At 38.1% G+C, this 16,301-nt stretch overlaps 1 protein-coding gene across 2 annotated transcripts in view; it reads left to right on the plus strand.

The window, feature by feature from the left end:
- The window catches only part of LOC125461534 (transcription elongation factor A protein 1-like), a 131,169-nt gene extending 122,926 nt beyond the window's left edge, over positions 1–8,243 (plus strand). For both annotated transcript variants that reach the window (XM_048550444.2, XM_059652791.1), the window contains one exon: positions 6,236–8,243. In XM_048550444.2, coding sequence (XP_048406401.1) covers positions 6,236–6,244 — 9 coding nt within the window. In that variant the 3' untranslated portion in view covers positions 6,245–8,243. The remainder of the gene's footprint in view (positions 1–6,235) is intronic.
- Positions 8,244–16,301: the final 8,058 nt, after the last annotated feature.

Below are 16,301 nucleotides of genomic sequence, written 5' to 3' on the forward strand. Positions count from 1 at the left end.
GAGAGAGACGAAGTTAATGCTGAGTCTAGATGACTCTTCAGAGCTCCTCCTTATACTATTTGCCAGCACTTTGGGTTTGTGCTTTTATTACATAACCTGGCTCCTCAAATGATCTTTTTTAAAACCAGGTTTTATTAACGTAAAGCAGATGTGATATTGTAGGTCAGACAATGCATGTTAATTGTGAAGCCTCATTTAGAATCTATTAGTGTTTTGGTTTGGAGTCAGACTGGTTTTATTTCTAAAGTGGGAACTTATAAAACACCACATTGCCTGTACATTGTGTGCTTTTTGAACAAACTAGAATGAATCTGCAAGTACAAATTCAATCCCATAGATTGACTTGTGCCTGTGTGAGAGAGCTAGGGGGCAAGAGAGAGAATTCCAAGTTAGGATGGGTACAAATGCTTCAGATGCGCTGGGCTGCTCCATTATTAATGACGCTATTCATGTAGCCTCCACCACCACTTGGTTGTTTAATTGTCTACCTCCATTCATAACTAGATACAGCATGGCTGCAGAGCTTAGGTCAGATTAATTGGGTATGTCCTGTCCCTCTGGCAGTTGGGTGTTGTTTTATTTATTCTTGGGATGTGGATGTAACTGGCTCAGCCAGCCCAGAGCAGAATTGAGAGTCAACCACATTGCTGCAGGTCTGGAATCATCTCGGCCACACTAGCTAAGGATGGTAGATTTCTGTCTCCAAAGGACACTAGTGAATCAGATGATTTTTGTTCTTTTGCAAAAATCAATGGCTACACAGGTGACATTATGTTAGTTTTTCTAGAATTTTTTAAATTGAGTTCATGTACCATGGTGAAATTTGAACCTGTGTCCCCAGAACATTAAATGGGGATTTGAATTACTATTCCCAGTCCCACCAAACTTCTATGAACATCTTGACTCGCTGCCCTATGAAGACTCACTACTGAGAGGAAGCACTGAGTGTAACAAGGGTACAGGATGTATTCTGGGTAGAGCAATTCATGTCCAGGACCAAGAATAGCTCAGAAGCAGCAATACTAATTGACTCAAAAGAGGCCTAAAAACTAGGTCTGTGGCAGGTGGTGAGGAAACCAAAAAACGCTTTGACGACCACCTCACCAACTTACTAATTATAAATGCACCATGCCAATAGGAATGACCACAGCTCATTGTGGAGACCAAGTCCTATGCTTCCACTGAGGATACCCTTTGTTGTGTGTGGCACAGCCACTATGCTAAATGGGTCGGACTTCAAACAGCATGAGAACTGCATTCAACCACAAAATATAACCTGGATTGGTTTATTTCTCCCCTTTACTATTAACATCTGGGAGATCTGCTCTAATCCAGTGTAAAATGCAATAGGGAATATCAGGATCAGTAACAGACAAAGCTGAAAATAAAGCATTAATCTGGCAAAACTACAACACAGTATTCTAAACAGTGGAAACAGCATGGAACAGAAAGCACTAAGAAAGGGCTGATCCAGTGGGTCGGACCTAACCTCTGCATGCCATGTCTAGTTATGAGTGATGGTGGACAATTGAACATTCAACAGGAAATGCTGTCTGTGACATTGCAAAATATGATTTTCAGGCTGTTGCTTGACTAGCCTGAGTGACCTCTTTCCCAATTTTGGCACAAGCCCCCAGATTTAGAGAGGAGGACTGTGCAGGGTCTACAGAACTGGATCTGCCATCATTCCTTTTGATGATTGATAGTCCATCTAGTTTTATTCCTTTCTTTAGAAATTGTAGCAATTTGTAATACAATTGAGTGACTTGTTAGGCCATTTCAGAGGTCAGTTAAGAGCCAACCACATTGCTGTTGGTTGGAGTCTCATGTAGACCAGACCAGGTAAGGACCACAGTGCTTTAAAAAAAAAACAAATTGCTAGAGAAACTCAGCAGGACCACACTTATCCATCCCTAAAACACATTTGTGTAACCAGATGAGTACTAAATGAGTTCTTGCAATGATAGATAATGCCATTAAACTTACTTTTAATTCCATATTTTTTGAATTCAGATTTCACCATTTCTATATGATGGGTTTCAGCTCCATGTCCCCAGAACGTTATCTTGGGATTCTGGATTACTAGTCCAGTGACATCAACACTGCAACTGACTACTCTTGGAGACTGAAGCCAGTGTTGGCCTCTGCTCCAAGCTCTCTTTTCTGGCTGTCTGCTGCATTGCTATCCATACCAGTAGTCATATTTGCATCAGTCTGTTTGCATTCACAGTGTCATTTTTGAGACAGATATTTGGACTTGATTTGATTCATTGGTACATTTGCCACTTTCCACCAACATGCCATTGCCTGACTTCACCCCTTTCTAATCACATCTGCTGCTCAAACTCTCAGTGATGACTTTGTTACCTCTAGACCCACCTATTCCAACGAGGGTGTCCCAGACTATCCTCTCTCTAACTTTTGAGCACGTCCAAATCGCTGCTGCCTGAGTTTTAACTCCTCGTTAGCTCTGCCTGCTTGTCACTCCTATGCCCTTTCGCTTCATTCGGCTCCTGGTCCACCAATATTTTAGGTTTAGAATTCTCATTCTTATTCATATTTTCCAATCCCACAACCCTCCTTGACCTCTGTACTTAAGTTCAGGGCTGTTTTATATCCCCCATTTTAATTATTCTACCATTGGTGGCCATGCCTTCAGTTGCCTAGGCTTCCAGCTTTGGAATTCTCTTCCGTTTGCCTCTTTACCTTGCTTTTTTTGTTTGTAAAACAATTCTTAGCATCTACCTCTTTGACAAAGGTTTGGCTGTTTGCCATGATATCTCCTCATGTAGCATGGTGTCATACTTTTGTTTTATAATGTTTCTGTGAAACACCTCGGAACACTTCATTACCTTTAAAGCTGTTATATAAATACAAGTTGTTGGCAGTTCTAATCCTCCACCCTACAGCAGTATTTATCCGTTAAAGATTATGGCGTCCAAATGGCAAAATTAAGAGGTTTTGGTAATATTTCTTGCTCTGCTATTTTGTACTTGGATGTTTTTGAGGTTCAGTATGGTTTCAGTCTAGTGTGAAATTTAGGAGGCCTGAGTTCAGAATCACAGAAGTGTTAGAGTAGAAGGAGACTATTCAGCTCCTATGTACCTGCATTTTCCTCTTAAGTGAGCATCATTACCTAGTACCAATCACCTGCTTTTGTCCCCATGCCTTTGCATATTATTTTTGTCTAAGTGGTCATCTAATGCTGTCTTGTATGCCACTGAAACTGCCTCTACCAACTATTCAGCTAATGCATTCGATAAGCAAAACTAGAATCACAGAATCCTTAGTGTAGAAACAGGCCCTTCGGCCCAACACGTCGGTTCCTTTTGGAGCATCCCACCCAGACCCATTCACCTAGGGTACACATCCCTGAAAACTACGGGCAACTTACCATGGCCAGTCCACCTAACCTGCACATAGAACATAGAACATAGAACAGTACAGCACAGAACAGGCCCTTCAGCCCACAATGTTGTGCCGACCATTGATCCTCATGTATACACCCTCAAATTTCTGTGACCATATGCATGTCCAGCAGTCTCTTAAATGACCCCAATGACCTTGCTTCCACAACTGCTGCTGGCAACGCATTCCATGCTCTCTCAACTCTCTGCGTAAAGAACCTGCCTCTGACATCCCCTCTATACTTTCCACCAACCAGCTTAAAACTATGACCCCTCATGCTAGCCATTTCTGCCCTGGGAAATAGTCTCTGGCTATCAACTCTATCTGTGGCTCTCATTATCTTGTATACCTCAATTAGGTCCCCTCTCCTCCTCCTTTTCTCCAATGAAAAGAGACCGAGCTCAGTCAACCTCTCTTCATAAGATAAGCCCTCCAGTCCAGGCAGCATCCTGGTAAACCTCCTCTGAACCCTCTCCAAAGCATCCACATCTTTCCTATAATAGGGCGCCCAGAACTGGACGCAGTATTCCAAGTGCGGTCTAACCAAAGTTTTATAGAGCTGCAACAAGATCTCACGACTCTTAAACTCAATCCCCCTGTTAATGAAAGCCAAAACACCATATGCTTTCTTAACAACCCTGTCCACTTGGGTGGCCATTTTAAGGGATCTATGTATCTGTACACCAAGATCCCTCTGTTCCTCCACGCTGCCAAGAATCCTATCCTTAATCCTGTACTCAGCTTTCAAATTCGACCTTCCAAAATGCATCACCTCGCATTTATCCAGGTTGAACTCCATCTGCCACCTCTCAGCCCATCTCTGCATCCTGTCAATGTCCCGCTGCAGCCTACAACAGCCCTCTACACTGTCAACGACACCTCCGACCTTTGTGTCGTCTGCAAACTTGCTGACCCATCCTTCAATCCCCTCGTCCAAGTCATTAATAAAAATTACAAACAGTAGAGGCCCAAGGACAGAGCCCTGTGGAACTCCACTCACCACTGACTTCCAGGCAGAATATTTTCCTTCTACTACCACTCGCTGTCTTCTGTTGGCCAGCCAATTCTGTATCCAAGCAGCTAAGTTCCCCTGTATCCCATTCCTCCTGACCTTCTGAATGAGCCTACCATGGGGAACCTTATCATTAATGAGGAAAAGAGTTCCAAAGTTGCACAATCTTCTAAATTTTTTCTCAACTCTGTCCTAACAGGGAGACCTCGATATTTTAAACAATGGCCCCGGCTCTGAACTCACCCAAAATAGGAAAATCCTCTCCATGCCTAAATCTTGTCAAAATCATTGAGAGTCTTATGAACGTTACCCTCATTCTTTGAATGCCAGAGTAAATAAGGTGAACCTACCCATTATTAGTAAGGTACTAGTGTTTACAACATTATGGAAATTATTGTGGATATCCATTTTAATGTGTCTTACTTTATAGATCCAAAAGCAATGAAAAACATTAATCAAATTCACCAATTAAAGTATCATTATGATGTAAATTATATACTGATACAGATGAGTTTCTTTAAGGGTGTTTTGTTTGCTTTCAAGTTTGGCAACAACATTTGTGTACCAATTAATGTGCCTCATTGAGGTTAGCACAGAGATGGTACATATTGTGGAGTGAGAGGCCACAATTAAAGATCAATATTACTGTAAGTTTTCAATTTCTTGACTGTGGGAGGAAACCCATGCAGACATGGGGAGAATGTGTAAACTCCACACAGACAGTCAACCTGTCCTCAGCATGACGCTCTGCCCACAACAATCCAGAGCATTGCTGAACAAATTGATTAGAAAATAGCTTTAATTCTGTCATTGTTGGCAATAGTAATAAAAATGCTAGAACATCTGAGAAAGTTGAGAGTTGCCAGGTCACAGGCAGAATCTTGGCATTAGTATTATTTTTCCTGCTATGCTTGAGTCAAATCATTTCTCTGGCCCTGTCCCAGCTGAATCTACGCTGCTGCCTGATGTTGTGCGCCAGTCCACCAACTTCCTACACTAGAGGAATTGCACCCTCCAAATAACTGGATTTTATATGCCAGCAAAGTAAAGTTGAAGTACGAACATTTGAGGGACTTTGAAACCAGTTGCAGATCATGTTGAGCTCTGAATATGGGTTGATTTAAATGGATAAGTAAATATTAGGAACTGAGATGTAAGTAGTCAGACTTAATGCTTACTCCTTCTGAATATTTTCACAAAAATTAACACACCAAGGTAATAGGCATTCATTAATCAAAATATTAGATTGCCTCCTTCCCACTGAGTTAAGACTAAATGGGAGTTGTCTGGTTGATCCCAGTAGTCAAGCAGGTGAACAAAAATGTGTATTAGAATAAGTTTAAACCTAACATACGTAAGAGCGAAGAGTTAAACTCCTCACATTTTAAAGGAAATCTACACTGGTTTACTTGAATTCATTATTCATTTCTGAAAAAATGTTATACCAAATTCAGATCATTTCTGGATGTAAGTTTGCTCGCTGAGCTGGAAGGTTCATTTTCATTTGAAAATGTTTGAAAACGAACCTTCTAGCTCAGCGAGCAAACTTGCATCCAGAACCTCAACCTGAGCTACAAATCTTCTCAAAACTCGCTATCAGATCATTTCCTTTGTTTTTCTCTCTCCACAGATGCTGGCAGACTTGCTGAGTTTCTTCAGCACCTTCTTTCTCTTTCAGATTAGCAGCATGTGTAGTACTTTGCTTTTACATTAATTCATGCTTTGTGTGTTAATCTGTTTTAATATGCAACCTAATCAGATTCTATAAATTGATTACATGAGAAAGTGTTTAACACTATCTTGTTTATTTTTCAGTTTTCTTAAGTATTCAGAAGACTACATTTGGAGATGCAGTTGGACCAATACATAAAATACTTAAATTATAAAAGATCATCATGTATATTAAGTCTCATTTTGTTAGATATATCACTGTAAATTAAATCTTTGCAAGTATATTCCTGCAGCCCAGCTGATGTAATCTAAACTTGTACTGTAATTGAATCTGTTAATTAATACATTGTATGGTACAAGAAGTTGCATTTCACTTCACTGTTTTAAAACTTCTTTATATAAGTTAGACCTCAATAATGAAGTACTATTGCTAGTATGGATCTGCTGAAATAATTTTTAATTAAAACGTGATTGTCCACAGCAGCCTATTTTTTTCTAACATAGTATGCTTTTCCGTTTCTTTTTGCATATTGTACTGAAGTTTTAAAAACCGCAACAAATATTTTGTTCCATAAAATAAATAGGTGCAACTCTTGTGTATTTTATGTTATCAGTAAGATTTACTTTCTACTCATAGTAAAATGTTTTGGGAGAAAAAAAATTACCACAGGCTTTTGGGGAAAATGGATGTAATTGCTTCAGTATGCCTTTTGTTTAAAGAAAGAATAATTTTCTTCAGTTTTCAATGCACCATAACTGTTGAAATGAGACTAGAATAAGAACATTTGACACAAAATGCATTCCAGTGCCTGAACTAAAGAGATCACGCATGAAGTATTATGACAACTAGCTCTTGCGGAAGAGGAGTTGCTGTCATTTTAGGCTTTGAGTTTGAACATCTAGTGCTCCCTTTTTATTGAAATGTTTCTTCTGCTAATTTTAATTGATGGTTTTAGAAACCGTGAGATGACTTTATTGCAGTTTATACAGTTTTCAGTGGTCAAATGAGAGAGTTAATTGCAGTGACATTGTAGAAATGAGTTGTTTTGACCAGTGATTCAAGTGGGAGCAGGAAGTTCTGCCCTCGAACCTGCTTCGCCATTCGATACAACCTTGACTTCGCTCCACTTTTTTGTGCCTGCTCCCCATGACTCTTCCCAAACTGTACTAATTAAAAAATCTGTCTATCTCTTAGTAATTTTAATGGTGCAGTATCTACCACACTCTGGGGTAGTGAATTTCACAGATTCATTATTCTTTAAAAGAAGTAATTTATCCTTATGCATTTTAAAATCTGGTACCTCTTACCCTAAAACTTTGACCTCTCGTTTTTGATTGCCCCACATGAGGAAACGTCCTTTCTCTGTCGGCTTTTTCAGTCACCTTTTAGCATCTTACAGACCTCTATTAGATTTTTCCTCATTCTTCTAAACTCCAGAGAGTATAGCTCCTAAATTGCTCAATGCTTCTTCATAAGCAAACCCCCTCTCCCTGAAATCAATGCAGTGAACATGTGTATGCGCACAGACAATCTGATTTCTTACATTCCTATGTGAGAAAATAAATGATAGGTTGAGTAAGGCTGGTTATGGCAGGGAGTGACCCAAGTTCCTACAGTAATGCCTCAGGCTTCTGCTGCATGCATCCCCCACAGCTCTTTTTGGTGAGAAACAGCCTTATGTCTATTTGAGCTACTTATGAAAATATTTCAAGGTCAACTCTTATACCATTCAGCATCCATGCTGATTTAAATTCATAGTGAGATTTTTATATCGCAAAACAAAAGCACAAAAATTTGGCCAAGTGTGTCAGTGCTAACTTTTCAACTGTAGCTACTTGCTTCCCTTTCTTACTATGCTTTCATGTTTTCAATTTTACCATCAAATTCCCTTTCAAATGACAGTATGACCTTTCCTCAATGGTCACTTTTTTGGTAAAGCGTATCATATTGTAATACTTTGTCTGTGACATGATTTATTCTAATTTCAATGTTTCAATTAAAATGTTGATGGTTGCTGCTTCTGCAATCAATAGAAGTAACTTTTTCATTATTTACCCTACTTGAATTTACACTTGGAACAAAGACGACTATTCCCACCGTTAATTATCTGACACGGGGTTTGCATGCGATATAAGAGATTGTGGTACTCAATAAAGGAAAGTGCCTATTCAGTGTGTAGGCCAATGAACGAAGGCTGTTGTTCCCTTTGTGCTGAATTGTTGCACACGTAGCATCTTGTCCAGGTTTCCTAATATGAAAACAACCTACTAGGAAGAAACCAATCTGTTACAAAGCCAATTTTGTGTAGGTTGAACCTTGCAATAAGTCACCAAAATTAATGATGTAAAGGACAGTGAAGGTGGTCATTTAAGAATGCAAAGAGATCTTTGATCATTTGCGTTAATGGGCTGAAGAGTGGCAGATGGAGTTCAATTTGGTTAAATGTGAGGCATTGAATTTTGGCAAAACAAACCAAGGAGGATTTATACCATTAAAGTAGAGACTTGGGTAGTGTAGAACAGAGAGACCTAGAGGTTTAGGTACATTTTTTCTTTTTAAAGTTTGTATAGATAAGGTAGTTAAGAAAACGTTTTAGCACATTTGCAGTCATTGTTCAGACCATTGAATATAGGAGTTGGGACATAATGTTGAGGTTGTACAAGACATTGGTGAGGCTCGTTCTAGAGTATTGTGTCCATTTCTGGTTGACCTGTCATGTGAAGGATACTAAGTTGGGGAGGCTTCAGAAGAGATTTACCAGGATATTGCTGGCAGTGGAGAGTTTGTGTTATAAGAAGAGACTGGATAGGCTGGGTTTTTTTTTCCACTGGAGCATGAGAAGTGGCCTTTTATAGAAGTCTTTAAAATCATGAGGGATACAGATATGGTAAATGGCAGGTAACTTTTCCCTGTGGTGGTTAATTTCAAGACTAGGCATATCTTTTAAAGTGAGAGGGGAAAGATTTTTTTTATTATAGACATGAGGGGTAATTTTTTTTACATCATGGTTTGTGTGGAATGAACTTGCAGGGAAAGTGGTATGGATACATTACAAAATTTAAAAGTGATTTAGATAAATACATGAGTAATAAATGATTGGAGGGAAATGGGCCAAGTGTAGGCAAGTGGGACTGGTTTAGTTTGGGATTATGGTCAGCTTGGACTGGTACCAAAGGGTTTGTTTCCATGTTGTATAACTCTGTGAGCTTCAAAACCATTTCTGGTGTAAAATCCTTTGGAAAAGCAATTCAGGAATGTGAACCTAAGATCATTCAGGAGGGATTCTGAACGAAACCCCAAAAGTACCAAATGGATCCAATGCTGTTAATAGATAAGTGAGAGCACCTGCTCAAGGTTAAAGGCAAATATATTTGTGACATATAATCCTAAAACTATTTGTAAGTGCAGCTAAATGAACAAACCTTCTTTTGTGTGTGATGTTAATAACGGCTTTGTTTGGACTCTTTTGTTTTAGCCTGTGCTTTAGCTGTGAACATGCATTCTCTGAAGTGCATTCTTTTGGAATAGTGAAACTTGAAGTGTATGTGAATGCACTGCAGTATTCCATTTTGAAAGCAATTTCAACTATCCCATTATCTTCAAAGTTGGATTTACTGAAACCTCTTGAGACTCCAAAGCTGTATGTGACATAACATGAAAGTCACTTGCTTTACTATGGAAAGATCAGGAAATATGAAATAACACTGAAGCCCAAAATAGGCTAATTTGCTTTCAAAAACTGGAGAGGGATGAGATTGCTATAAAAACAAAGGTATTATGTTAAAGGATTAGTTTACATTTTCCTTCCTCATCCTACGAATGACTACTTCATTGGAAATGATGATTGCTCCAATTTAAGTTATGGTGCCTTTAACATCATGAATTGTCCAAGGAGCTTTATAATACTTAAATACTGCACTGAGCCACATGAGGCAAAATGTTACAATTTGGCCTAGCTGGTCAGGGGTTCGGGGCAGGAAGAAAAATGAAAGGGTAATAACAATTGCAGATAGCCAGGTATTTTTGAAACTCTAGAATGGTGTTTTTCTCCCTGATGCCATGGTCAAAGATGTCAGAGTAGTTGCATGATAGCCTCTTGGGGAGGGGGATCAGACAGAAATCAACATCCACATTGATACCAATAAAAAGAATGACAAGGGATGAGGCCCTGAAAAAAAGCAGATTTAGGAGCTGAGGGGGAATCAAAAAGCAGGACCTCAACAGCAGTAATTTCAGAATTACTCCCCATGCCACTAGCCTGTGAGCATAAGATTGTTGGATGGGCTAATTGAATGAGGCTAGAGAACTGATGTAGGAAATAAGGCATCAGATTGCTGAGGTATTGGGGCAGGTGGGACCAGTGCAAAATAGATGGCTTACGTTTTGACAGGACTTAAGACTGAGATTCTCACAGGGAGATTTGCTAGTGTTATTGGCTTGAGTTTAAACAAACTTATAGTAGAGTTGGGGGAGAATGAGGCGATGGTAGAAACCTGATGCACAATTCAATTTTGAAAGAAGTTTGGTAACACGAAGTAGAAAAGCTACACGAAGCCTAGAAGACAGGAAAAAATGAGACCATGCATTGAGTAATGCTTAAATGCTAAATAATGTCAAGAAGACAAAGTTAAGGGCACTGTCCATGACAGAAATCTGACTGCACTATAATCGGGAGGCTGAACTGAATATTTGAAGATATTCAACCTTTAAGATGGGCAGTCAAGAAGAATAGGATCAGATTATTAGTAATGGAGGATCTCGGATCAAAAGAATAAAGAAGAGCGCAAGGGGCAGAAGACATTAACTGGATCTAAGAATAGACTACCAAGTAATTGTGTGGGGAATGGTATTAATCAGGCCAGAATGTTAACATGGGCAACACCGTAGTTATGAGTAACTTCAGTCTGCATATAGATGGGCACACCCGTTCAGCACTAAAGCTGTATAAGCTAGTTATTACATGTTAGGAACGGTTTTCTAGAGCAGCATGTTGAAGAATTGACTAAAGGGCATGCTATTTTAAATCTCATATCATGTAATGAAGAAAGGCTAATTAATAAGCTTCTAAAAACCTTTAGAGATGAGAGACCACAATATGCTAGAATTATGTTTGAGGTACGTCAATGAAGCAGAATGTTAAAATTGAATATGAGAAATTATAAAACTTGAAGAGGTGGATTGGGAAAATACATTTAAGTAGCATAACTGCACAGGGAATGGATAGCATTTAAAGAACTAGCATATAGTATACAGCAATTATACATTCTTCCATGGTTCAAAAACCTAAAAAGGTTCAGTCAACTGTGGCTATAAAAGGAAGTTACGGATTCTATAAGATGCAAAGGAAAGGCTGATAAAGTTGCCAGAAAAAGTAAATCTGAGGATTGGGAGGTTTTTAGAAAACAGTAAAGGAGGACCAAGGAACTGATAAGGGAAGAATAGAAAATAATGTTAATTAATTTTTTAAAAAAACTTTTTTTAATATTGATTCGTTAGATGTGAGCAATGCTGGCTGGCCAGTATTTATTGACTGTGCCTAGTTTTCTCCCTTGAGAAGTTGGTGATGAGCTACAGTCTGTCTGCAATGGGTTGACCCACAATGCCGTTGGGGAGGGAATTCCAGGATGTTGACCCAGCAACAGTGAAAGCATGGCAACATATTTCCAAGTCAGGTTGGTGAGTGGCTTAGAGGGGAACTTGCAGGTGGTGGTGTGCACTAGAATCTGTAGCTCTTGTCCTTCTAGATGGGATGGTCATGGGTTTGGAAGGTGCTGTCTGAGGGTCTTTGGTAAATTTCTACAGTACATCTTGTAAATGGTATACACTTCCACTACTGACGATTGGTGGTGGAGGGACTGGATGTTCGAGGATGTGATGCCAATCAAGCGGGCTGCTTTGTCCTGGATAGTGTCAAGTTTCCTAGGTATTTTTGGAGGTGCATCCATCCAGACAAGTGGAGAGTTTTCCATCACACTCCCTGACTTGTGCCTTGTAGATGATGGACAAACTTTGGGAAGTCGGGAGGTGAATTACTCACCACTACTCTTAGCCCCTAACCTGCTCTTGTAGCCACTGTTAATGTGGTGAGTTCATTTGAGCCTGCTCAATAGTAACCCCCAGAATGTTAAAACTAACTATTTAACCAGGCTATTTCTTGTTTGGAAGACAATTATTTATCCTTCCTAATATATAAGTATCACTGATATAAGACCTTATATCATGTAGTAGCCTTTTTTATGTGGCACCTTCTTGAATACCTTATGAAAATCTAAATGGAGTCATGCAGCATGGCAACAGGCTGTTTGGTCCAACCAGTCCATGCCGAAAATAATCCCAAACTAAACTAGGTCCACCTGCCTGCTCCTGGCCCATACCCCTCCAACCTTTCCTCTTCACATATCCATCCAAATGTCTTTTTAATGTTGTAATAGTACCTGCATCCATCACTTCATCAGGAAGTTCATTCCACATGCGAACCACCCTCTGTTTTAAACAAAAAGTTTGCCTCATGTCTCTATTAAATCTCTCTCTCTGTCCTTTAAAAATGTGCCCCCTAGTCTTGAAATTTTCCATCTAAGGAAAAGGACAACTACCACCAACTCTATCTATACTTCACATTATTCAACTCTATCTATACTTCACATTATTCAACTCTATCTATACTTCACATTATTCAACTCTATCTATACTTCACATTATTCAACTCTATCTATACTTCACATTATTCAACTCTATCTATACTTCACATTATTCAACTCTATCTATACTTCACATTATTCAACTCTATCTATACTTCACATTATTCAACTCTATCTATACTTCACATTATTCAACTCTATCTATACTTCACATTATTCAACTCTATCTATACTTCACATTATTCAACTCTATCTATACTTCACATTATTCAACTCTATCTATACTTCACATTATTCAACTCTATCTATACTTCACATTATTCAACTCTATCTATACTTCACATTATTCAACTCTATCTATACTTCACATTATTCAACTCTATCTATACTTCACATTATTCAACTCTATCTATACTTCACATTATTCAACTCTATCTATACTTCACATTATTCAACTCTATCTATACTTCACATTATTCAACTCTATCTATACTTCACATTATTCAACTCTATCTATACTTCACATTATTCAACTCTATCTATACTTCACATTATTCAACTCTATCTATACTTCACATTATTCAACTCTATCTATACTTCACATTATTCAACTCTATCTATACTTCACATTATTCAACTCTATCTATACTTCACATTATTCAACTCTATCTATACTTCACATTATTCAACTCTATCTATACTTCACATTATTCAACTCTATCTATACTTCACATTATTCAACTCTATCTATACTTCACATTATTCAACTCTATCTATACTTCACATTATTCAACTCTATCTATACTTCACATTATTCAACTCTATCTATACTTCACATTATTCAACTCTATCTATACTTCACATTATTCAACTCTATCTATACTTCACATTATTCAACTCTATCTATACTTCACATTATTCAACTCTATCTATACTTCACATTATTCAACTCTATCTATACTTCACATTATTCAACTCTATCTATACTTCACATTATTCAACTCTATCTATACTTCACATTATTCAACTCTATCTATACTTCACATTATTCAACTCTATCTATACTTCACATTATTCAACTCTATCTATACTTCACATTATTCAACTCTATCTATACTTCACATTATTCAACTCTATCTATACTTCACATTATTCAACTCTATCTATACTTCACATTATTCAACTCTATCTATACTTCACATTATTCAACTCTATCTATACTTCACATTATTCAACTCTATCTATACTTCACATTATTCAACTCTATCTATACTTCACATTATTCAACTCTATCTATACTTCACATTATTCAACTCTATCTATACTTCACATTATTCAACTCTATCTATACTTCACATTATTCAACTCTATCTATACTTCACATTATTCAACTCTATCTATACTTCACATTATTCAACTCTATCTATACTTCACATTATTCAACTCTATCTATACTTCACATTATTCAACTCTATCTATACTTCACATTATTCAACTCTATCTATACTTCACATTATTCAACTCTATCTATACTTCACATTATTCAACTCTATCTATACTTCACATTATTCAACTCTATCTATACTTCACATTATTCAACTCTATCTATACTTCACATTATTCAACTCTATCTATACTTCACATTATTCAACTCTATCTATACTTCACATTATTCAACTCTATCTATACTTCACATTATTCAACTCTATCTATACTTCACATTATTCAATAAATTTCTGAGGTCACCTCTCAACTTGTTACATTCCAGTCTGCCGTTTCCTGATCATTGTTTCCTAGTCTCATCTTCTAAGGAATCAATATTCACTTTAGCTATGCTATTCCTTTCTGTGTGTTTGTAGAAGTTGTTCCCATTCATTTTTACACTATTTGTGTGACTGGAGAAGCAGTTATAGTTTGATGTTGTGCTTAACAATCTGTTTATTCACTTTAAATTTGTAAAGCTCCCCTCACTTGAACCCTATCATCCCTGCTGGACAACCCATGCTTAATTATTCAATTCAGTGGGACCGTAGTCCCAGTCTGATTCATGTGACCAACGTGCAGCTCCTTATTTCTCCTGTATTGGAATCAGTGCCAATGAATTAAAACCTATTTCTTCCAGGTCAATATTTGAGTAACACTATTAGCTGCCTAGTCTTATTTACCTTTGCTAATTTACTTGTTCATCATCCAGTGATTATTATCTTTGTGGTTCTGCTTTTCACTTTTTAGAACCTTTTTATTTTTAATTATCACCAATTGAAACTACTGCAATCCTTTTTGCTCCCCAACTTTAATGTCCCCTGTACAACAGTGTTCCTGGTTATGTTATGTGTTCTGTGATCCCTGCTCTTATCCACAATCTGTAAAAGTCTTGCATCTGTTGGGCAAGTGCAAGGTCTGAGGCACCTTCACTGCAATCTCCAGAAACCCATTTCACTCAACTTGTAGTTGGAAACTCCTGTCCCTGACCACAGAACAAAAAAAATGGACCTAAGGGATTTGATACAAAGTCTTGGTAACTTCCTGCCTCTTTTATGTATCAGTGTACCCAAGGCTCTGACTCAAGTTCAGTAGTTGTGAGCTGAAGGTCTTCAAGTTGCAGACTCTTACTTTAGATGCAGTTGCAGTGAATCAGATTGGTCCTCACTGGTTCCTAGATGCCATTGTTGTAACTCATCACCTACCGTGTCAGCTTGATTTTATTAATTTCATTACTTCTCTTGGACCAGTTCTTTTTATAAAAGACCAGAATCCACCTCTGTCCTCACAACATTAAATTATCTCACTGACCAAATTCCCAAATTTAAATATTCTGTAGTAGCTGTATTTAATCAAGCTGGTCTATCCATTGGCCAAAAAAATCCCTTCTGTATTTGTACTTGAAACAATTCCAAGTCATATAACTGGCCACTTTATCAGCTTAAGCTTGAATTTTGAGCAGGGCTTGCTGCATACAAGCATGAACTGTTTCAGTATATACACAGGGTACTGAACACTGAAATCATCAGTAACATCCCCAATTCTGATCTTAAATAGGAGGGAATGTCAAGGATGAGCCAGCAGAAAAATTAGTCCTCGGTCACTAGCTGAGGAAGTTCACAACAATGTCCTGGGCTTGACTTCATTAGCCTTGAACAACCACACCCATCTTCCTTTGTGATAGCTATGACTTCAGTTGAGTGGCTTCCCCGATTTCTCGTTGATTTCAATTTGCTAAGACACTTTGATGTTTAACTAGTTTAAGTGACACATTGTTGGCTCTGACAAAGGTATTGGTGGTATGCTTAATATATTTTGTGAACTGCAAGAAATTTACTCAAATTCTGTAAATAAATCACCACCTTTGTCTTAGGTTATGTGTTAGACAAAGCACAGATTACCCTGCTGAACAAATTAGGGTTCATTTCAGGAAGAAGCATATGTCTGTGACAACTGTCCAGTGAAGAACAGCCAAGGAAAGACTCTCTCGGACTGTGTATTCCATGGGCTGGGTATAGAGTTTCCTGCATGGACCCAAGACAAACTCCGATGGAAACTCATAAGCACGACTGGAGATAGACAATCTACA

The sequence above is a fragment of the Stegostoma tigrinum genome, chromosome 19, assembly GCF_030684315.1.
Source record: "Stegostoma tigrinum isolate sSteTig4 chromosome 19, sSteTig4.hap1, whole genome shotgun sequence".
Taxonomy (NCBI): Eukaryota; Metazoa; Chordata; class Chondrichthyes; order Orectolobiformes; family Stegostomatidae; genus Stegostoma; species Stegostoma tigrinum.